The sequence below is a fragment of the Ptychodera flava genome, chromosome 20, assembly GCF_041260155.1.
Source record: "Ptychodera flava strain L36383 chromosome 20, AS_Pfla_20210202, whole genome shotgun sequence".
NCBI classification, from domain to species: domain Eukaryota; kingdom Metazoa; phylum Hemichordata; class Enteropneusta; family Ptychoderidae; genus Ptychodera; species Ptychodera flava.
In genome coordinates, this window is record NC_091947.1 from 488122 (window position 1) to 513802 (window position 25681).

Here is a 25681-nt window from a genome sequence, read left to right on the forward strand (position 1 = left end):
TCCTATAAGTGTCTTATTGCCATACATGTACCAAACGGGAGCTAAAATAGCCAAACTCAGTAGATTGGGAGATGACATGTGGTGACCTTATAATGCTGTCTGCTTGTGCTTTCTTTAGATGTAGATTTCACATGCTTTGTTGAAAGAGTCAACTTTCGTCATCCGAGTAATTCCTACTTTCGGGGAAATATTGAAGAAACGATGCATGACATATGATAAGACACTTACCATTGGGACATGTTATGTTAGCCCCATCAATGATTGCCTGAGCCAGTGCATGGTCCCCACCTTCCAGGGCTTGTGCTGCCGCTTTTAAGGCGTCCCAGATTTCTTTTCTCCCTTCAAATGCTGGGGCAGTATCCCAGAATTCATCACGTTTGCTCCGTAGTTGTCCATCAGTCAGAGGTACATCACTTTTCCACTTCGGTTTTTCTGGTTTGAGAGGTTGGTTTCTGCCAAGTGGCACTGTGCATAGAAAAACATATACCGGTAAACAGTTGTAGGAAATCTGACCAAGAAGATACAGTATGTACTGAGTACAACAGACTGTAGGTGTGTGAAGTCTGCCTGGTTCTGCTGGCTGTTTCATTTGTGAAAGATTTTTGCAAGTACAGCTACTGTGTTCATTCTTGTCTTCACTTTCTAATGAATCACTGTGAAAGACACACAATAATTCATAACTTTTGAGCTAATTTACGGTAACTCCAAGAAAAACTCTGAGTACATGGAGTTGTTCATGCTGGAGAGGCAACACAGGCAGGTAGGATACTGGACTAGATGGTCAAAGGATGGCAACTTCAAGATCATGGGGTGTGGCTGGAGTAGCAAACTCACTTTAAATGGATATAGCCTGATGTTTGATCAAGGCATTTTACTACTCATTGCTCACTTGGGTAATTTTGGGTTAATGGGTTTAAGTATCTCATCCTGTAAATGGGCTCCTCACCTGTTGGATGTTGGAGTAATAATATACGTCATGACAAATAAATACTATATTGTTCAGATGTTATTTAGAAACAATGATTCTGATCAAGTTTTGACAGAATTGCTATAAACTATATTGCTGCCTTCGGAGAAGAAAATATACTGAGTTATTGGATTGAACTTACAGAGAACATAATACTGGTAGGCGGGAAAGGAGGGGAGGCAAAGAAGGGGGATGGAGATGGGGAGGGGGAGGGAGGCACTCATTGATATATATATAGTAACCAGATTAATATTCATGCCAAAATGCTATTATGATTATCAAAATTACACAATGCATTAAATGAGGTACAGAACTTGCAGCAAATAACTATATTCACTGTGTCACAAAACTAAAACACATGCCAGTACTCATACTCCAATATAATGGTACTCAATACATTCTCTTTGAATTTTATGGAACTGAAGGTGTAGGATATCCTGGTATTGCTATGAACATGGTAAAAAATAAAACAGGAAACCTTTACACAGTTGTTTAACAAAACAGCATGTAAACCATGGTCTTTTTTTCCCTACTTTGAAAGTAACTGAGATCGTGATCAGTCTATGATGATGATTGATGGAATGCAGCCATACAGAATGGCACAAAACCAATAGGACCCTTCCAACTTTGTCTTGAAAGCAAAGTAAGATCATAATTGAGGTATGGTGAAAAACCATCTCTGATAGGCAAGCCAAACTCTGTAAAAATAATGGCACTTAAGTAAAGCACAACACTTTCTTTATAAAGTAGTGCAAATTGAAAGCATTTTTCATAATGTACTAAACTGAGTATTGTTACACAGCATGATTGGTCATTGACTTACCGGTAAATACAACTTTTTCACGCAATTTTGATCAATACATCCATTTAGAGGTGAAATGTTACTTGACAAATTGTTTGAAAGGGCTGCTGCCATGGTTACTTCAAGCAGTTGAGCCACCAACAAAAACAATTGATTCGTTCTTGCCTTGTAAATGAGAAAATGAAGTAGATGTGGAAAAACTAGAAGTAGAAACAACGACTAGTTGGAACTGTGGTAATTTGCTTTTTTGAAACATTTCTCCACCCAAAGAAGCTGCTATGGACCAAATAATCAAATTGATAAATTCCTAAAACAGAGAGTAATATTATCTCCATTCCTTTCTCAATCTCAATGATTTCAGCACATATCAGAGTGTCACATGACAAGAACACAGCACTCCAATACCTCCAATACAAAAATTAAATTCCATTTGTATGCTAGGTATCAGCAAGAAGATAGCAAAGTTCATTTGTCTTCTGACATGCAGACATCTGAAACTGAATTATGCTATTGAAGGTTAGATCATGCTATGTGAGCATGATGGCAGATCAATAGATGTGTTCAAGCATTAAGAATCGAAGGAAAGATTCCCCAGATTAGATCCAAAGCCCATATGAGTTTTCGACAAAAAATTGCCTTTATTCTGAATTGAAACTCCACAGAGAGATGATTTGTGATTCATTGCCATGACAACAATCAGAACCATAGATTTTACATTTTTACATCGGAAACTCTGTTCGATGTCATTATATCAAAACATTGGGATAAATTTTTCCTGTGGAAAATAATTTTATATATGAGCATATAATCCATGGCTTACAAGAAAATACACTGTCATACATGTTTTTATAGATACCAGAGTACTTTCAAATACAGAATGTATATTTAATAATTTTTATCATTTTACGTACAGGCAAGGATTGTAAAGCTGTATGTACAGGCTTGTATTATATTTTCAAACTTTACGGTATATGAATAAATGCGACAATTTTATAAATTACCAACATGCAAAATTGAAATTATTTTAATATCAACATGATCTACAGTTTACTTGATGATTAAATGTCTTAATCAATGAATGAAACGAGCAACTATAGTAAAACATGGACAGTGCAGGTATTAATTACTGTTTACAAAAGTTTTTCAAAAACCACCAACAACACAACTGGTACACAAGTTCAGTATGCACAGAATTTCTGGATGTGGCCACATAATGAGGATATCTAATATCTGCTGCACCGAGAAATTGTCTTGAAAGTGTACACGATGTGACTGTTGATTCAAAGAGTGGAGGGTTCATGTGTGGATGACGGTAGATGCAATAAGCCTTACATATCAACTAAGTACCACACTGCTCACAAATAACAGGAAAAAACCTACCATCATCAGTGCAGAATGCATGATTGCAGAAACCAAGATATATTCCTGGCTTCCGATCTGAAGTGATAAAGTTCTGGTATGGCATTCAGGTGACACACCAGTATACATGAGCAGAATATTCAAACCTTTTGGCTCTAAAGGTAGAATGTGCCTAGGGTACTGATGTTTTTCTCAGCGTACTCTCAGTGTGACAGTTTTCGGACGACCTCAGTTTTCGGACATTTAGTGACATGCTGTTAGTTACACTCACTTCGCTCCGTATCGATAGCGTTTTACAGGTCATGTGACGTCATATTAAGTCAGGTGACACTGTTGTCCCGTTTTCGATAGTTTTTTTTGGTAGAAGCTATTGAGTTTGCTACGAGCGGCGGTCACAAATTGTCGTCTGACACCGCGTCAGTGATACTGTCAACATATTGCCGTCAGGTCACAGTAACTGAAATTTTGAATAAAGTCCTTATTTAGCATTGAATTTCGAATGTGGGGGAGAATAATGATTTTGAAAATATTCTTTCCATTGTTCGCTACGATTGCATGTAGTTTTAACGAAAACTGCGCAGTTGTTTCTAGAAAAAAAGTACATTTAATGAACGTATGAAGTGTACAAGTTTTCGGACAGACAATATTTAGCATAATTGTGTAAACGTAGTAAGTGACTTACCGCGTAAAAACTTGACAGGTAAATAATGTCGTACGATGAAATATACTCGCTATTTGTATTAAATAATGCCTGTGCGATTCTAATACAAACAAAATATGCAATGGAAACAATTATAAGTAATACTCACTGAACAAACTTAGCGAAGTTAGCCACACCGTACGATACAAGGTGCCGAAAGCAACACACACAGAGGCAGCCCGTGTCCGATATCTAGCGCTATACACGTCGAAATATAGTTGAGTCGTCCATGGATTAAACATAACTAATTATCATGAAATATTCTTATATACAGTTTACTAAACACATCGAAATTAAAAATTGGTGGTTTGAAGTTTCAAATTATCAATACTTAGCTCCTAATCACATTCCAAACACGACGTCCGATTTCTGGGATTGCAGTCCGATTACTACGCCATCGACATGGGGTCAAAACTTTGGCAACTTTGACCCCGAAATATCACTCCCGTCGTATCAACTGAGTTTGACAATAACCACAATAAAGTTTCGAAAGGTATGGTAATAAGATTTCTTATTGCTGGTCATTTACGAAACGACTTTAGGCGAAATTTACTACCCTGTCCGAATTCTGTCACACTGAGTGTACTCTCAGACAGAAATAAGTAAACTGGTCAGCCACTAACTTGGATTTCACAATCTCTCTGCTATTACACAATCAGACTGCTTTTAATGATTATAAGAATCCTACAGACCTGGGGTATATTACAGTACACTTGATATGAATCTATTGCTTAAGGTAGAACGCACCTCAGGGACAGACATTCGGACTCTCAAACTTTTACAATTCTCTTCTGATATACCACATGTGGGGGTTCATTTTAAAGCTCTTGGTGAAAGAAAACTTTCCACTGGCTTAGTTTTTTGAAATTCGAAATTTTTTATTTTCCTCCATAGAGTTAACACAGGGATGGCGGCCATTTTGAATTTCTAATATCGGTAAATCTTGGGTTATTTGTTTCTCTAGTACCAAAATTTGCATGGTGACCCCCTATTTTTATTCTTGATTTTGAAAGAGAATGATTGAAAGATTCCTTGAGGAAAGTTAGAGCAAAAGTTTAAGTCTTTCACTTTCGAGGTGCATATTACCTTTATGCATGTTGGCTTGACTGCATAAGGTTTTCCAAATTATTGGTATTACACTGAAAATGCTGTGAAGATTGAACCAGAGTGATTGAACAGATGTACCAGTTTGAAGTGTAAAAAAGTTTCTTGATAAAAATTCCCTCAAGGACAAGAGTTTGAAGGACAGCCTGATTGGCTGAATTACTTCCATGTACCAGCACAATATTCATACACACAAATGGCTATCTACTGAACCAATAGATTTAAAACTTTAATTAGTCAAGTTTCTAAGAAATATAGGATGCATTATTGTATTCTAAGGGAGTTGTGGTAGTTAGAATGACATGTTCGTGCACTTTTGAGCCCTCCCTACAGGATGTGCATGGGGTACTACGGCCTTGGATACCAAGAGTTGACAAAATTTCTTCTAAGAGCTCTCTGTGCAACATTAGGCAGCATAATGATACACTCTAAGTTCAAATGACACAATGCCGCAGGCTGAGACAATTGCATAACATGCATGGGAGCTTCTGCCTCAGGTAAAACGAGAAACAGGACTTTTTACAGTAGATGTAATGTCTTCTGAGATCCAATATTGCTGCAACTATTGAATGGTTCATGTTATTCTGTTATAATGTTGTATATGTATGATATCTGACTGTTTCCTGGTGTACATGAACAGTAATAATGTTAAAGGGCCAATGGCTGTAACTTTGATAATTTTTCTTACGATTTTTGTTTTTTAATGAAAATGACTGTTTCTTGTCCTACTCTCCATTTGCATATTGAGATACACAGTATTCAGCTTGTGAACTCAGCCCGCAGATGTACCCACTCCTTTACCAAAACTAGCTGTTGTACCGCAGTACCATTGTACACTGTTCATATGTAGTATTTTGGTAAGTATCACCATGTCATGATTTCAACTGTACACATATCGGCTAAACCTAATTGTTTCCACTGAATGACATTTCCTGATCTCAAGCAATATGACCACAGATGATGAAGATATTATAGTACAGAAATTGAACAGAAAGACCATTTCAAATTTACGACCATATTTTGTACCAATTTGCATTTTCACTGTCCAAGCAATCATTTCAGGGTAACCGTGCATGCAAGGGATAAAACTTTATTCCATCAGCACACACTCACTGTGAGTGTGACTGTGTCAGAACTGAACATATACCATCAGCCGTAAAGTCTAGTGAATCCATTTCATTTCAAAACTACAGGGATCATAGAGTTTACCGTATATCAGTACTAATTGCATTACATGTTTCACACTTTTCATTGCTCTTATTTACGTCTGTGTGTCTTTGTTTCAACTTTCATACAGGAGCTTGGTTCAAAGGCCAACTTATCAAAATATCATTGTGAAGGAATGATTACTGTTTATACTACCGTAGTTATATAACGGGTACTACAAGATAATAGCAGTACAACACAAAATTTTGGAAACAGTCACTCACAAAGACTTGCATGCTGAATAAAACCTCAAAAAAAATCATCCTTGTTTTTACATTGAACAGTTTCCACTGTGAGAATGAAAATGAACTTCATAAAAACAAAGTATATGTACATAAACATTCTAAGTGGCATATACAATGTTTCTCATTTGCAAAGGCCATGATTTGTGATGCCAAGAAATGCATCACAACTCACCTTTCAATCATTAAAGCCAGACTCATGTGTCACTTCTACTTATAGTACATCACCCGCACAAACATAAAACCCCAAAAAATTGGCTGAAAGACGACAGACTTGATAACACTATTGACTATCACTTACAAAGTACAATTTCTCTATCACCTCTGTTATAATCATGAAAGAATACTAAGCTTGTTCCACACATCTTCCATGTGCATTTCTAACAACTTTCTCTTTAACAAACTATATTTACAAATCTCTTTCACCTTACACTGTAGTACATACTGTGCCATCAATAAAAAGAACAATTTAAAATTTGCAGCAATACCATTCTTTTGAGAAATATTCAGGCCTTGATTGCGATGAAACAAAGATCACATTTAACCCACGATAAAGAAGCAAGTGCAACAAAATATGCATGGGACATTACTGTGTGGCATACAGAAGTGTGGTTTTTATTCCATAGAAACTTAAATGCCTTTTTGCAATCCCTGGGACCGCCTTTGTTCTAGTCTGTAGAGGGATTAGGGAGGTGTGACAACCTTTTGTTTTCCATTGAAATTGTAATTTAGTGGGTAAATTTTCTGAAGAGACGATCTGGTGCCAAAACAAGCCTTTAAAACTCTATCTGGTATTAAAAGCTGTCAAAGAATTCTTCACTGAAAGAACTATCACACACTCAACAACAATTTAGTGATACAGAAGCCTAGTAAATTGTAGTTTTCTTGTGTATTCATCTCTTGCCAGTTTATCATATGGGAATTCATAAACTCATCTGTATAAATTCACTGAAGTGAAAGGAAATAGTAAGCATCGTTTCACAAGTCATATCGGAGACCCTGAGGAAAACTATGATAGCTACTGGTACATCCATGTACTGACTTTAGATGACTTATCAAGCGATAGTGCTTACTAATATTAAGTAAGTGCAGAGACCCTAGCATTACTTTGCCCCTGGTATTAAATGAAAAAATTCAGCTGCTTTACAACTGAAACAACAGCACTACATGCATCCCTATTTTAAATTAGGCAAATTGACAATTTCCACTCTTACAAGTCAGTTTGCATGAACCTCTACTTAGGGCAAGTCAATTAAAGGGGCAGGTTTTTTATCAGCTTTATCTCTGAGCAAATTGACTAACTGTGCACAACTTTCAAAGGAGAACAGAGGACTAAATTCACATATTGTCAACGACCATGTATGCGAGACCCAGGGATTCAGGACTGCTCCTTTAAACTTCTTCAATTTGTATAGTTATCTGAAATTTTGTTTTAATGGTAGGATATTACTATAAGAGTGACACGAAATTTCAATATCTTTGGAATTGATGACACAATGCAGAAATGTTGTAGTAGTGGATCAGTTGATACACAGGCCAGCTGGAAATAATTTGCCTTTAGCACTTATGTTCGAGGAATGCTGTGATGACATTTTTTTTGCAATTTCCTAGTTTTTTTTAGGTTTTTCTCCCTCTAGTGTACAGACAAATATATTTCCCCAAATTTGGTCAGGCTTTAATGAAAATCTCTCTTTGCAATCAAATGGTTTATCCTTGAGCACTGTTCTTTCACCATTGGCTTCACAATTGTTGCATCAGAATTTCTTTCCTGCTGTAGCTTAACATGGCTATGGGCACATATTCTGGATGCAGAATATTTCCATTTTGGGATGTCAATCCTGTATTTTTACCCAATATTACATATCCTACCACTGTTCAAAATTACAGTGTTCTCCATAGTAAGGTGGCATTTGCACAACACTCTCCAATTCTGATCACTCATGAACTTTTGCCATCTGCTAAAAGACTACGGATGGCTGGTATATACTGTAACCAATCACAGGTTGTACTGACTGCTGCAGATGTTGCAGAGCCTGGGGTGTGCATACAGTGTATATATATATTATTAATCTGATCATATGAAATCTGTGGTAAACTCTTAATTAATGTTTATACTTCAAAGTGGTTACTATAAATTTATGAGAATATATTTAGGTTTTGTTTGTGTTGTGAATTTAAATTGCTAGGAAATCTCAAGGACGTTTATTAGTGCACAAGTGAACAAGATATGCCTTGGGTAACTTTTAATTGCAAACCTTAATCTTGTGGGATCTCTCCTGAACTGTGAACTAGCCTTTGTATTCACATTCTGTACATGAAATCATGTCACAATTGCCATCTATTCCACCTGATCTCTCGTTGATCATTCACGACATGAAGTCATTCTGATGAGTTGCTGAGACATCAGACACCACTTCAATAGGGAATGACATGAGAGTTTACACAACCAGCACTTCCTTAATATAGTAATCAGAACGTGTTAATTCATTTTTGATGCTTTCTATCTCAATGAAAGCAGACGATCAAACTAGAGCTTTCTAGCTTTGGTTGTCTGATTATACAGTAGGCAAATAAATGAACTGAATGAGTTAAGTTGGAGATAGATGCTATTAGAGACATTCTTGATTGCACTTCATGGTGGACATTTTAGGATGATATTACTCTAAACAATGTCAGCCTTTACCATAGTGGCAGCTAAGACAATCACAGTATTGCAGCCTGAGATATCCTCACAAATAAGTGCAATTGGTTCATGATACTCTTGTTCACAGAAGATTCTACTACCTTTACATATGAAAGAGTCTGAAGATTGATTTGTGTCTTTTAGCAACAATTCAAGTGAACTGTGAACACTAGTTGACAAAAACAGGGTGGAGAGTTGATTAATTTATCCTACAAGACACGCATACACATTACATTACCTATAGTATTTCTGGTGGAGTTGAACACAGTATAACATTTGACCTTTGGAAAAGTCTGTTTTGTTTCCATACTATATTCAGACTACATATTCACACAGACTACCTGTATATGTATGCATATATTATATTGATATTTTACGTTACATTGATAGGGGTGCATTACTATATGCAAGAAAAGGTAAAAGTGGGTTGCAGTTGTAATATTTGATCATAGTCCCTCCACACATCAGTTGGGAAATGCCTGGGTCCCTATTGTTACGATGCACCTTATGGTTTGATAAGATGTCTGTGTTTGTAATTGTGGTGCTTCATTTTGGTTTGAATACAATCCACCTCCACACCAAAATAAACACCACATTTCATGTGATACCTGTCGTAAAAGTTTATTTCAGGCACAATTTAGACTTGGATTACTCAGAAGAAGGCAGGCGAGCTACCGTAACCGCCATTTTTGCTCACGTGTTGACACACATGGGCATATGTCGCAGCGATGTCTGTCTGTCTGTGTGTCTGTCTGTCTGTGTGTCTGTCTGTCTGTCTGTCTGTCCGTCTGTCTGTCTGTGTGCTCAATATCTCAAAAACGGCTCATCAGATCAGAATCAAATCTGGTACATAGATTCAGTTTGCAAATGGCAAGAACTGATTAGTTTTTGGTGGGTGTGGCTTGCTTACTTTTTGCTCATTTGCATAATTAATGATTTTAGAAAAAACGGCTATACATTGAGACCGACTGCACACAATTTGATGAGATTTGCTACAAATGTTGATCACATCAAGATATATCAGCTGTGAAAGTTATTAAGGGGTGACGTGAAAGATAATGACTAATTTGCATATTTAATGAAATCTACTAATTAGGCATATATATCTGAATTTACCTGATCAAAATTGAGGAAACTTGGTATGCATATTGAGGATACTATGATTTAACATTACTGAAAGTCAATAAGCATATTTACTTCATCCAAATCCTAATTTGCATATTTAATGACCTTTTGAAATTAAGGATATATATTTGAATTTACATGACCAAATTGATGAAACTTGCTATGTACATTAAAGATACTATGATAGAACATTATTAAATGTCATTAAGCATTTTTACTTCAGCCAATTCCTAATTTGCATATTTTATGAACTTTCCTAATTAGGGGTTTTTATCTGTATTGACGAGACCAAAGTTGACGAAACTTGCTACGTACATAAAGATACTATGATACGACGTTACTGAAAGCCATTAAGCATTTTTACTTCATCCAGCTCCTAATTTGCATATTTAATGAATTTTTGAAATTAGGGATATATATTTGAATTTACATGACCAAAATTGATGAAACTTGCTATGTACATTAAAGATACTATGTAGGCTAACATTATTAAAAGGCATTAAGCATTTTTGCTTCAGCCAATTCCTAATTTGTGTATTTAATGAACTTTCCTAATTAGGGATATATACTTGGATTTATTTGATCAAAGTTGGCATAACATGCTATGTACAGGTATATTGATGATTATACCAGGTTAAACCAATATTGAAAATCATTTCGCACTTAAGTTTTCATGTCAGCTAATTTATAGTTTGCATATCTAATGAGCTTTCAAAGTTTGGAATATATAGTTTAGTATGTAGTTGAAGGACTTGACCAAAGGCAATTACACTTGCTATATAAAGTGGTGATACAATGACAGCAGTCAAAGAAATTAACTATTTCTATTTCAGCTAATTGCGTATTTGAATACTTAATGACCTATTAAGTTCATATCTGGTTTGAAATGGTTGACGCAGGCTTCACATATTAGAGTAAATATCATTGGTTCTTGGTAACAAATGTTCAAAAGAAAAACGCCATGAAAATGGGTATGAAATACAGATGCCAAACCATAATGCGCATACAATTCCTAATCCGGTACTTCACACGTTAAAACAATAGACGTTTCCCAACTGGTGTGTGGAGGGACTGTGGTTTGATTGAAGTACAGAAAAGTTCTCTTTTTCCACTGTGAATTAGCAAACAGACATATTTCAGTGGACAGTTAAATAATCACACTTAACACATTTTCTGTGACAATGAAACGTTCTCACACCTAGGGTTTGTTCAAACCTCCACATGTTTAAATGCCTGCATTTGGATTTTACTGTCAGATCAAGTGTGGACACTGATGAAGGACAAGTGATTTGTTCAAAACATTTCTGTTTGTTAATTCACAGTGGAAGAAGAGAATTTTTATGTACTTCAATGTCAATGCCTCCATGATGAACATACACAGTATTGTACTGTTTGATGTGCACTATTTCACAGTCATTTGTAGAATCAGAATCATCTGGCATGACAATGAATGATATCAACAAACAAAATGGTAAAAGGATTAGCTGAGCAGTGTACCGTACAATAAAACGTACAAGTAGTTGTTCTTTCACTTGCAATTATAAGAAATGGAAATGATATGAACAACAGGACACCCATGAAATGAAGATCTGGCTAGCCCCATCTTCACCCCTGCATAAAGATGAGGTTTGTTTTTGTGTAATTTTAGGCATCCTCAGTCATAAGTCTATCTTTTACATGAACTCCAAGTGTTCTCTAAAGCCTGGAAAAACAGAGGGGTGGCCAATTTACAATACATAATGTACATATATTTTTTTCATTAAAATGCATTGTTCTGTAGGGTTATTGATATTTCAATAGATTGTTTGAAAAACAGAGGGGTAGCGCACCCTTAAAATTCCCTTGTAGAAAACCCTGAGCTCTTGATAGAGTCTGATGTATCTATGCAGTACGGGTGATGGTAATACATTATCACCTTGCAGCGTACATCTTGCTGGAATCTTTGCTCTTACAGCTCCAACAGTAATTGACATTTCACAATAATATAAGGTCACACTGAGGTCAGAACAATTACAGCAATGTGATCGTCTTGGCTGACTTTATCAGTTTTTAATGCCTCTAGGGAATCATTCCCATGTGTTCATACTATTTTAGGTTGGCAAAGCCTGAATGAGCCGAACTGCTGTCAATTCATACCATCTCAGTTCACAGTCAGGTTACAATGCAATTTGATATGTATAAAATCATCCATATTATTAGTTTAGATCTGTCCCTTTTGCAACATAAATTATTTACACGTAGCTAATTTAATCCATACCTGCCACCCAATTAGTAACCATACACCAGTTAATTACAAATGCAATGAGTGAATGGACTTTATGGGTGTGATGGAAAACGCCACCAATCACTTGACCTGTATAATTGCATGATGGCTGTCTCCTTTAACAGCACATACAGAAAACAACTCCCATTGTATCTGGCATTATCCAATATGGCACATTTGGACCTGTCAGTCATCCTGGGCTCTTCAAAATGCACACACATTGTGTACAATCCTGTTTTCATATGATTAAATAATAACATTGAAACGCTACACGAACATGTGCAGAACATCTGGATACACCAAGGTTTTTAGGCTGATGTAGTAGTGTAGATAATGTTCATGTAATTTTACGTTAAAGCACCTCTATACAAGCCATGTATATTGCCTTGACACCTGTTTGACACCAATTAGACTACACAACTCAAAAGTTTGAGACCTGAGGTCTGTCAAACTGATAATCAATCTTGCCGGTGGACATGGCAATTAAAACTCAAAAATACAATTTTTGTGAAGCGAGTCTAATTCATGAAACATAGAAAGCACAAGTTTGACCAAAACTGAGATTTCCCCACATCTGCATTGAGCTGTGTTCATAATTTATGATTTAATGGGAGAAAAGATACAAATGACTGAGACAGTACAGGTGATGAATTCTTAGTCAACAAACAAGAAGAGAGGCCAGAGTAAGATATACAGTGAAGAATATACATGTTCTATATATCGATGAAGGACTCTCAGCTGATGTTTTGCATGGACTGATCAGTGCGTGACAATGTGCTGGTTAATTTGCTGACTTCGTAATAATTAATATTCCCATCATGAGAGATGAGTTATTTTCAACACAGCTTGAACGACAGCCCTCCAGAATGACTTCATTTGATCTTTCTATGGATGATACTGAAGAAAGAGATATTTTATCTATGGAACACTATTCAATATGCAAATTTCATTTCCATCACAGAGGGGTCAGCTTTCATTTTCGCTCAGTGACAAGCCATGCATGCATCTCCATTGTCAGCTGTGATCAGTATTTCTCTTACTGTCACTCACCTCATGGAAGAGAAGACGGTCATCTCTCAGCAAGTGGATGGGATTAAATTCAACTTCCAAAAACTCATTTACACATAATTTCATTTTTAATCAACCAAATTTTAGGAGAGTATGCACTAACAAGTACAGCAACTAAATAAATGTTGGTATTTTTGTAATTACATTGTGTCTACTTGTTGTTAAAGTTACATGCAGAGCGATTCTCAGAGATATACAATACACTGACAGTGGGCAGTTTTTTGGGCTATTGTCATCCAAGTCTGCAGTCACTTTGAATGATAAATGTAAAACTGCAACAACTCTTGATATTACGATAAAAACTTCTGCGAAAACTATTGAACATATCAATTGTAAATTATTGAAAAAGTGATGCTAATAACATCAGAGATATTAGCAAGATGAAGATAAATTTGCTACTTGGATGAAGTGTGATATTTCACTTGAGGAAATGAAAGACCCAGATTATTGTAAATGAAGCTATTGGTATATGAACCTTCAGTCGTATTTTGTACTTATGAAACCTGAATATGAAACTGCAATACATGTACTTTCTACCAAAATGGTTGCATTATGAAGCATACCACTACAGCTAGTGATAAGAACATGACTAGTACATTTGTTGCCGGACTGACAGACTGGTACACATGTCAAGACCAGATGCTTCACACCCATGATAGGGAATCTATTGGCCCTTTCAAAACAGTGGGGTGTTGAAAATAAAAAACAAGAAATTTGCATACCCATGTGAAATGTACACATGTTGAACTGTCACTTGTTGGTTAGAGCAAAGAATTTGATTTTCTGAATGTAATATTGTTATATTTGGTTTATATTCATGTGCATTGCAATCTAAGTCATGAAAAGAATACATGTTAAATTTTGATGGCTGTTCTTGTTGATTTGTTTGCTTTATTTTCTGTATGTATCCTACACTCGATTTTAATTTTGTAAATACTTTTGTTACTTTTTGTTTGGTGCTGGCTTGTTCAGTGTTTTTTTAACCGCTGAAAAATACCTGTACCAGATATACCAGCAATGGAACCATAACTGCCATAACTTTGTGAGAAAGAAGTTTAAGTCACTCACCCATTTGATATGCTCAAAGTTATTGAGAGTGAAGCTATACCTTTCCAGTACATGTATCTTTTACTGAACATTCACCACCATATTCAATGGACTGTGTACTGTTATTTTGTGGTAGAATACATGCAGCATGGTATATGCAGCATGCAAATTTATACATGCACTTTATTTAAAATGGTGTCCCCTGTAATACAGTGACAAAACTTATCCACAAAGAGTACAAATTACTTTTTTGAACTCAAGACCTGTGCAGAGAGAATGTTTTCGGAGCTAGTATGAAGCCATACAATTTTACTGCATGCCATTTCAAAGGTCCCAGAATTGTCAAAATTGTATGAAGTGATAAAGTATATGACTCACTATAATAAGTCAAAGCTGGGAATGCTGTCGCTAAACATTTGAGTGACCAAGGTGTCGTATTTGGCCGCAATGTCATCATATCTGTCATAGAACTTTTTGAAAGTCCTCACTAGTCTTTTTGGTCCTTGTCTCACTAGTTTTGATGCCAATGAGCTGTGTCTCATCTCATTTGAAAATCAGCATAGGAATTACAAACTCTACAATATCTGAGAAGTTGCGAAACGTATACACCCTAAGCAGGTGCAGACGGAATATTACTTGACGAGTGGGGATAATTTATAATTTCAAAATCGAAATTCTCCCTTTTGTCACACAGCTTAGTTTGTAGCCCATTAGTACCTACTTGTAGGAACAGATCAAGATAGGAAGCTGAGTTTTTACCCTCGGTTTCTTTTTTTATTTCCAACCCATCGGGATAAATATGATGTAAGAAATTCAGATCATCAATATATCTGTGTGCGTAGTTAAAACACCTTGCATGTTTTTTAGACCCTGCTTTGTAGAGAGATTGTAGGAACTCTGCTTCATATGAATACAGAAATAAGTCAGCAAGAAGGGTTGCATGTTCCCATTGGTATGCTGATAGATTGTTGAAATGTCATACCACCAAACTTAATAAATAGTTGTCAATCAAGAAATTAAGCATTTTGATAATTTCTTCATCTGTGTATTTGTGCTGTGCATCCATGTTGTTAGTAAAGTAAGCTGACCTATATTTGATGATAATGTATCAGGTACCTTCTACTGCCATTTTAATGCAGGAAAGCTTGTTTCACAAGAGATGACAGCCTTGTTTTTAGTTTATGGTGGGGAACTGTGGTGTATAATGTGGAAAAGTCAAATGTTAGGATTGACCTGTACTTGTTTTTCTTGACTTTTAAATCAAGCAACAATTCCTGTGAATTTTTTAGTGTCCACATTTGATACATTTGATACACTGTCACAATATCGAAGAGGGCCATTTTTGATGGTTGTTAGAATTATAGTCAATAATTGTGACACATGTTTTATAGTAGTGCATTTGCATGATACTGCGATCATCTGTTGTTTGTAAGGGTTCTTGTGCAGTTTTGGTATCCAATACAACATAGGCAGTGTTTTGTCCTTCTCTTTCAAAGGAATGCCAAATTCAGTAAGGACAGATGAATGGTTTGACATACTGTAGAGTGTGTCTGATGGTCAGCGTTCAGTATGTACAGTATGTTTGATGATGAATGCACCGAAACCTAGGAAGTCAACGCCTCCAATCGGTTAAATTTGTAAGTCACTGCGTAATAGGTGCAAAATCCAGTAGTATGATGGGCACACATGAAGTGTGTAAGTCAACTTGTTGGTGCCTGCATGTACCACCACAAGTCACCATATTACTGCTGGCATGGCAACGGCAGTGCCAATTTGTTCTGTGCTCAGAAAGTTGACATAAGGAAAGCGAGGAAAGCTTACTTTCTCAGCTGAGTAACCCACAGACAGATAGGTTTTAAAAATACAGTAAGAAGGGAATGTATTAAATTTTTACAAAGTGAACATCATGGATAGGAAATCATGAGGATTGAGTAGTCATTATCACTAACCACTATCACACTTTGTCCTTTCCTAAGAACTAATAAATTGATACAGAAGAGCCAGGATAAGAGTATTCTAAAGTGATTACACAGGTTATTTACACACCATACATTTCTTGTTATTAGTGTTGTATGACTGTAAGACTGGTAGGATGACCATTTTTAACAGTTGACAAATACTAACCTATCAATTTCTGAAATCAGGATCATTCACCTTTGACCCCTCCAATTCGGTCAACATGACACAACTCTGATTAAAGATAAGCTAAGCTACCAACTAAAACTTCTGATGCTTAGTCTTCTGGTAAATTATGATGGTGTGGTGCAACCTGTAATAATGATTAACAGTGAGCACTCTAGAAGTTAGCCATACTTCTCCTGTCAATGCAGTCATTTTTTCTGATTAAACAGATGCCTGTGCCCTCCACAAAATTATAAAAATATACACATACCAAACGTGAGCTAAAAATTATTTTCTATGAGATACCTTTGGATTACTTGTTGCACATAAATTGATGAAATTACTTTCATCTACTAAGATATAGCAAAAGGTACAAACTCAAATGTTGGGTAATTACTGCTTCAGAACAATGCTGTGATATTTAAAGATAACTACCAACCCTTGGCACATGAAAGAAATCTTATACTTGGGATGATCATGATAATTATAACATGATGCAACATGTTACTGTTCTACAATTCAATGCAAAACAAAATTTACTTACTTTATCATATGACTTTTTTAAAGGGGCCAGTAGCTTAATATCTTTTCATATTTTAACTGCTTTGCATTTCATTTGCAATTGCAAGTGCTTTTTTTTCTTCCTAAAGTATGCTCAAAGACGACTATTTAACTTGTCAATAGTGTCTACATGTGTAAATGCACAGTTATTGTTTACGTTTCAATTCCAGTCTGGACCGGAATTCACTTGTCAACGATGATGATACAGTTTACACATGTACACACTGAGCTGACAAACTGAATGCTGTATATTTCAATCTGCTATAGGGAGCTGAACAGGAAACTACTGTTGACATTGAAAATAATAACAGGGACAAAAATCATAAAAGTAACAGTTACAGGCCTTTTATGATATACTAGACATTTGTTTTCTCTCTAACCATTAATTATACATTGAGAAACTGAATAAATTGCACTGAGGTCTACTTAATGATACGTATTAACCATGTATTATTAATTATAGAAGAGGACAGATGGATGTAGCCTGGATTGTTACAGAATGATTTTTTTATCCCGTTCTTCATGTGTGATACTGACAGCAAAATATGCATTCACGCCATACAGTAGACTGAAACATATATTATAATGACAAGGTTGGTCACAACGGATGGATATAGAGGCTTATCTGAAGGATGTAATATTCTCCCAACACAAATCAGACAGATATGTTAAATAAAACCCAAGGCAGAACATAATCACATGGCTTCCCTCTCAGGCATTGGTTATATCCTGATGAAACCATTGTGACTTGCCAATACACATGCATTAAGTATGCATGGTTTGCTTGCAGCCATGTCCTGACTGTCCACCGTAGATAAAATCAAGTTCTGATTGCAGACTGAAAATGGGTGAATGTGATAGGGAGATACCAGAGAAATCAAAGCAGCAGAGTGTCATAGCTCTCATCATCAAAACCTTAAAATGGTCAATATTCTGGTCAGCTTAACGGTGTTCAAGGGCATCAGTGAGATAACATGAACCATTTTACAGGAGATATACCTGAAGTGATGTCCCTCAAAGCTTTCTCAATGTAGTTTGTGTCGAAGGGAAAAACAGTCCCTCCGAATGACTACATTGGGGAAAATTACCCTTTCGCTATCAGACTTTGGTATATTCCTCATGTTTTTAATAGGGAGGGTGGACCTATATACCAGGATATGGGGTGAAAGGATTAAGCAAAGGACAAAAATTACTGTAACTGGCACTACACTGATACATTTTGAAAATATGGATGTCAATGACTTCGGTTTTCCAGGTGATTGAATTTGCGTCAATTTCCCATCTGGAAGACTATTCACAAGTTTTTCATGTGGAACTTCAGTTGTTGGCAAAATTTACATGATGGCACTACCAATGATGCATATACATTGATATTTAAACGTTCAACAACAATCTACCATATCATATTTGGACTTAAGAATTATTACATGTTAATACTGATGTACATGCACATGCAAACTTAAATTTCAAAATAAGTCATGCTGTTTATTGAGAACAGGATATGAACAAGATACAACGACATTGTTCTGTGAATATCTTCTTCTTTGAGAGTTGATATCCTGGTAATATGATAGAAGTCTCAGTCAATGGCCATGTGCATACAGAGGACACTTCTTGATCATAACGTTGATTCGGCAAAGATGTTGATGCACACATCTTGTCAGAGCAAACTCCATGGACTGACACACTATCAATTACTGTACTATGAAAATTACTTGTTTCAGGGTTTTACTTGTACATGTACTTGCACTTCAGAAAATGTTTGTTTTCATTCATTCCATGTAGTAAATGGAAAGAAGACTTACTTTGGGGACTGGACAACAAAAAGGATTTGTAAAAATGTGGCACTGCCCAAACACAATAAATTATAAATCGACTACAAGCATCTGTATGGTTTTCTTGCAAAAGACTTGTCGCAATGTGTGGTTTTACGAGTGCGCAATATACTTTGATTTGATTGGATACCAGGATAATTGTCGTATCGTGATTGGTCGTTTTGTATTTTATATGTTGGTTGAATGTGCGCTGAGTGTTTGTCACATTTTCATCTGACTGACTTTCATTTAGCCATTCATTGTATCCATGTAAGAGCGGAACCGTGACAGACTACATCAATTTTCGTATAGCGACTCATGAAACAACACACAGGCCTCTCATTTTGTTTTTTTCACAAGAAATTTTTTTAAAGTTTTCCATAAAAAGCTAACATTAAAATGTTGTTTCAACAGCACGCTTTAAAAGATATTTCAAATTTCAACTGCTTTAGTTTGACATCTTAAATTCCCAATGACATAAATGTCATGTAGGCATACTATCCAGAGAAATGGAATAAGCATGAGGAATTTATTACATAGATCTTTCACACGTCACAGTCCCTACTATGAAAATAATTCTGGTAATGTCTTATTGAATTCTCCCTCCAGTGTGGCTGAATTCCATCGTAATTCATTGGGTAGCTTGCTAAAGAAACATTTTGTCCTGAACTAGTTGGATCATCACAAACAATGACTATATGTATTAACACTGACAGCACACAGACCACTATCAGCATCACAAAAATTCCACAAAATGACATATCTCACAGAAAATGTTTCTGTAAAATGAAGAGTCAGTATTGCCTTAGGTTTGTAATACATTACAAGATAGTTTCAGTGTTGGCTATTTCAGAGTTCTTGAATGAGAAAATCAGACCAAGAAATTACTTCTCAACTAAATTTCATTACACCGAGACTACTGGTAAAATTTCTACCATTCAGGTTTCAAAATAATTGCTACTGATATAAGTTCCATTTATACGTTTTTCCTAGTATTCCTGGCAGTGTGATTTGAGTACTGTGGTTTCACATGTAATGTCCTTGAATGCAATTAGATGTATCCTGTGACATCTAGATACAAAGGGACAGTGTCAAGGGCATACCTTTGGCATATACTTCGATAAACGTGCAGGAGCAAATATGTGGTAACTATATAAACATGTCTACATCATAAAATTAATTGTACTTGGCCAAAGGATGAAATGGCATGCTGAGTCTATCAGATTCTTTACCAGGCAAAGGCTATTGGAGGGCTATGGGTTACTAGTCTAGCCACAGTCCCTCCAAGACTGTGGTCTAGCTGATTTTACCTCAGGCAAGGGCTATTGGACAGCTATGAGCTACATATAGTCTGGCAACAGTCACTCAAAGACTGTGGTCCAGCTGATTCCATCCCACGCAAGGGCTATTGGAGGGCTATGAGTTACTAGTCTAGCCAAAGTCCCTCCAAGACTATGGTCTAGCTGATTTTATCCCAGGCAAGGGCTATTGGAGGGCTATGGGTTACTAGTCTAGCCACACTCCCTCCAAGACTGTGGTCTAGTTGATTTTATCCCAGGCAAGGGCTATTGGAGGGCTATGAGTTACTAGTCTAGCCACAGTCCCTCCAAGACTGTGGTCTAGTTGATTTTATCCCAGGCAAAGGCTATTGGAGGGCTATGGGTTACTAGTCTAGCCACAGTCCCTCCAAGACTGTGGTCTAGCTGATTTTACCTCAGGCAAGGGCTATTGGACAGCTATGAGCTACATATAGTCTGGCAACAGTCACTCAAAGGCTGTGGTCCAGCTGATTCCATCCCACGCAACAGCTATTACAGGGCTCGAAATTAACTTTTTTCCCTGGTAGTCCACTTGGGCTACCATTTTCTGAAGTTGGTAGCCAGTGACAAGGTCTGGTAGCCCATGCATATTTTAGTTTGGGGATTTTTTTATAACAAGAGAAGAAAAAGCTATTTTCAAGGTTCTGCCCATGAAGTGAATTTCTTAGTCATTTGATGTGAATACTTGCACACCTTTATTACCCAAAAGAAAACTGGTATAATTGACGACAGTGACACTAAAAAGTTTGGTGACCTATCATTGTATTGACAACCCGTTCCATTCTCAGAGTTGCATGCCAATTTTGATAGACGTCTTGGCAATGACCACAATCTCCTGAGCAGGGCTAAAACAGACCATGAGCTTTCTGTAGTAGGGAGGAGTTTGTGATTGATACAAAATGCAATGAGAATGCGTTTTCATTGGCCATCGTTTTCTGTGTTTGTCATCCAAGTACATCGGTTGAGATACTGAAACTTTGTTCCGAAGTTCCATCGCAAGTCGTCTTTGTAATTTGCAAACAAAGTCACAGTCCGACCTTACTGTGTCAAGCTGGGTTTGACTGCATTTTAGCTCGTCCAAAAGTGAAAGACCGGACATGACACGCCGAGTACTGACTGAATTTCATGTCCCAGGGCTTTGGTAGTCCATGTGGGCTACCATTTCATGGACTTTGGTAGCCCCAGGGAAAAGTTGGTAGTCTGTGGACGCGGGACTACCGCTAATTTCGAGCCCTGCTATTGCTTGGTCTAGCTTACATATCTAAAGCAAGGGTTATGGTTTCAGTAGAATTGATTCAATCTCAAGCAAAAGCTATAGGTTAGTCTAGGGCTAGCTAGCTGATTGTATCTAAAGCAAGTGCTATGTCATGTGTTCAGTCAAGCTGATTCTAGCTAGGGGTTGGTCTAGCTGATTCTACCATATTAGCAAAGGCTGAGGGTTAGTCCAGTTGATTCCATCTCAAACTAGGGCGATGGGATACTTTTTACTGCCACATTTGTTTTATTCATGGTACACATGCCTTTGACCAATTTCTTCTGACTTGTACATAAGATATCAAACTTTGACTTGTCTTTACTGATCCTGCGGTGTCTCCTCCATCACCACTACATGTAGATCAGCAAATATACTAGGATTAGCACAATCTGTATGCATAACTCTTGATGTGCACATTTAGAGGACAACAAAGTCACCTCCTTTTTAGGAGTTATCAACATCTTCATGGTTTCTTCTATGTGACTGATCAACAACCGGTAGGACTGAGCTTCATATGCAGTGCATACTAGAAACAAAGCCCACTTCATAAATATACACTTTATAATAATACAAGTAACAAATCTATACCTATAAACTGATACTGTGTAGCAATGAGTGATAAACTGACAAAGACTGCATGTTATTCACAAAACTGATAAAATCAATGGCTTGGAGTTTGTTTCATGACATTTCCATAAAGTATCAACTACAGTACATGATGTATCAGGTATATGGCTGGTTTCTGAAATGGACATTCATTGCCACTCAGAGTCAAATTTGGTCCCATTTTAAACATGTAAAACTAAAATACTGTTGTGGAAAAGATCAGCAAAATAAGTAAAATCATCTTGTCTTCTGAGTAATACCATTTATCTTATTTTCTTGTTTTGGCATCAGAACACTGACTGCTTGTTGTTATTGGAACTAAGGCCTTATGTTCAGTAGTGAATTTAAGCCCTGTGTGCATCTCCCATGAGCTGTGTAATTTTCCACAGTAGGTTCCTGACCTGTGCCCTGAGGCAAAATAAACTGTTTTCCTTTTTTTTAATGCTGACTCAATTACATGGTTGAGAGTTACTTTGCTGTTTGTCACACGACATTCCTTCCCTATGAATACAAATTTATTTCAGAATTTTGTATGTACACGTAATTTCTTTGAGGGTCTACTTCTATATCAATTTGTTCCCAAGTGAGTAAAAATGAGTTAAATCAGAAGCTTTAATAAACAGAATGCAACTGATATATGAAATTATGGCTGTTCTAACTAGATTATATGAACATCCTTTGTGCCCTGAGTCAGACTAGGAATTGGATTATCTCCACGAAACTGCCGACTTTTCCCAAGAAACAGTATGTTCAAACTTTACACACGTCTAAGGGACAACAAATACTATATGTACATGTCTCCGCTGTGTCGTATGAGAAGAACCGAGGGTGAAAATACAATTTGAAATGCAATGTACAATTTATGCTCACTTAATGTTCCATGTATCTCTTTTGGGAAAATTTACTTGCTTAAAAACTTATCTGTAAGTTACTGTAGCTATACATGTAGCTATAATCTCCAAAGATCCTCTTTCCATATGTCTGTGGAAGCAACCGAAATGATGTCACCTGTGCTTGGAACCAACATAATATATCTTGACAGATTTTTCTAAATCCACAAGTTCATAACTCCAGCAGGTGAGTCTCCTTCAGACGGACTGATCTTGTGATAAAATTGATATGTGTCACATGCTAAAGGATTCTTGTCTTGCCAAGCTTCTTGTCCTGATCGTTCTCTACAAAATGCCACTATCTCTTTGGTATCACAAGTCAGTATTGACAGCTAGAAAAGTTACTGCTGTACATTATTCATAATTTGTAAACTGATGGCCTGTCCTTTGTAAGTGCGTGTTGGTACTTAAGAAGATACCACTACATACCAGCAAACTACTGTTATAGCAACAGGCTTATAATTGTAAGACTGTGAAATGTGTGCCAAACATTAATTTAACCCGGGCATCTAGCAAACATTGCATTAAAAAATAGAATATAACAGACTTGCTTTGATCTAAAAGGAGATATATGTATGATGAAGTGAAAAGGAGAACGAAAGTAAACTGACGGAAAAAGCTGCCAAAAAATGAAAAGATGAAAAAAAGTTGCACAAAGAGAGTTTAATATATAATATGAAAGACTGGAGTCTGCTTATTTGTAGGACACTGCTGTTGGAAGAAAACTGTGATAAGGCAGAAAGAGTTCTAGAATTTACATGTAAATGCAATCCTTTATTTGCATGGTTTTGTCCAGGATATCAAACCTGCATGCGACTACAGGTTATGATTTTAGAAAAATTGAAGTGGAGGCGAGACACACAGGGACTAGTAAAATGCCTACTTTTACATGTAATATTAATAAAATCTGTTAACTTCACCACGATTGTTCATATTACAGTAATGATTTACAGCTGGTGTGTACACTGCTCACTCAGAAAAGCTTTTTCAATATTTGCAATTCTGGAAACACAGCAACAGCAACCCATGAGTGAAATTTTATTTTATGACACACCCAAAGTGAAGGCATGTTTGCTGTAATCACACTGCAATGGGTCACATTATTTGAGTACTCTTCACTTTGTTTTCCCTGGCTACTTAAACATGAGATATACATGTGTTAACCTAACGTAACCTTCTGATACCCTGTGTGAGCATTGTACACTTAAGGTGTTGTCCATAAGTACAAAGTATACAAATACATTTCACTCTCGATTGGGAAAGATTATAGAAAGAGTACATACCCCGTAAACCGTTCATACAATGTCATTGCTTTTATATATTTTAACATTGTGCCACAAATTTGCTATATCATATATGGTGCTGAATGAAATTTTAGCAATTTTGGTCTTGAGGGATCAAAAGCAGATACTTACAAAATGAAGGAAATTCTGGTCTTATTAAAATGTGATTGACAATGCTACAAACTGACAAATGAGCTTGTTATACAATGTACACTGTATCAACAGCTGACAAACTATCACAGTAGGGTTTTGTGTTTGTGACAAGTAACTGCCACATTCCATATTTACTACAACTATTTCCTATGATGTTATCATTCAATTTCACAAGACTCCCACTTAATTGAAGACATGATGTAGGGATATTTTTGTGATCATACATAAATGAGTGAGTCTCTTTTCAGTGAGAAGCTTTGTGTTATATTAAAGCTACCTGTACAGTGTAGACAACAAACTAGTCCTGTAATGGATAGACTTTCTTTTAATGGGAAAGAAGTCACTAAGGACAGATTATTTAGCAAATAGACATTACCTTAATGGCATTTCATTCACTGTTGGCAGACATGCTCTTTTGCCGAACACATCATAGTGTACCATTGGCCTCCAGGCATCTCTGGTGTAATCAATTTTAGATATTTATCGGCACCTCATAGGGTAGGGGGACAACACAGCTACACATTTGTACAATTCGAGTGGAATCTGAACATCTTACACTGAGTACTGAATGCTAACATTGAAGTGTGTTGCAACATGGGTGTAGTAGCGGAGATCCGCCATTACTCAATACTACTCTTTTTCACCTCCATGGTTGCAACGACCAAAGTACAACAACAATGAGTATGTTCACTCCATTATCCAAGAGACTTCACAACACAAACTATTCATGAATATAAACCTAGCTTCCGGCAAAAAAGGACTTAAAAACGTTTCACGAAGTATTCCTTATACAGATAAACATATATGAGGTTTGCAAGTTCAGGTGTATTGATATTCAAATGAAAATGGATCCCACTTGTCAAGTGAAAGGTTGACTTTGAGAGTGATAAGATTTCAAATAAAGTCACAGACCCAAGACTTTCATGGACGTGCCTCCTCTTTTTGTCAAACATATCTATCAGCTTCAAAAAATTGTAAAATTCAAAATTCATTGAAATCAGTAGACAAGATGGCAGATTTTTTGCAGAAAAGAGATTGACATTTATACTATTTTTCATCTGCTTTTCTTACGTTTTGCTTGTACGACACCTTTTTAATGTTAAGCTGATTCAG

At 36.5% G+C, this 25681-nt stretch overlaps 1 protein-coding gene across 1 annotated transcript in view; it reads right to left on the bottom strand.

The window, feature by feature from the left end:
• Window positions 1–25681, bottom strand: part of LOC139119686 (ubiquitin domain-containing protein 2-like) — a 41105-nt gene that overhangs the window by 8720 nt on the left and 6704 nt on the right. Inside the window, exon 2 of the mRNA XM_070683531.1 lies at window positions 229–465. Coding sequence (XP_070539632.1) covers window positions 229–465 — 237 coding nt within the window. The remainder of the gene's footprint in view (window positions 1–228; window positions 466–25681) is intronic.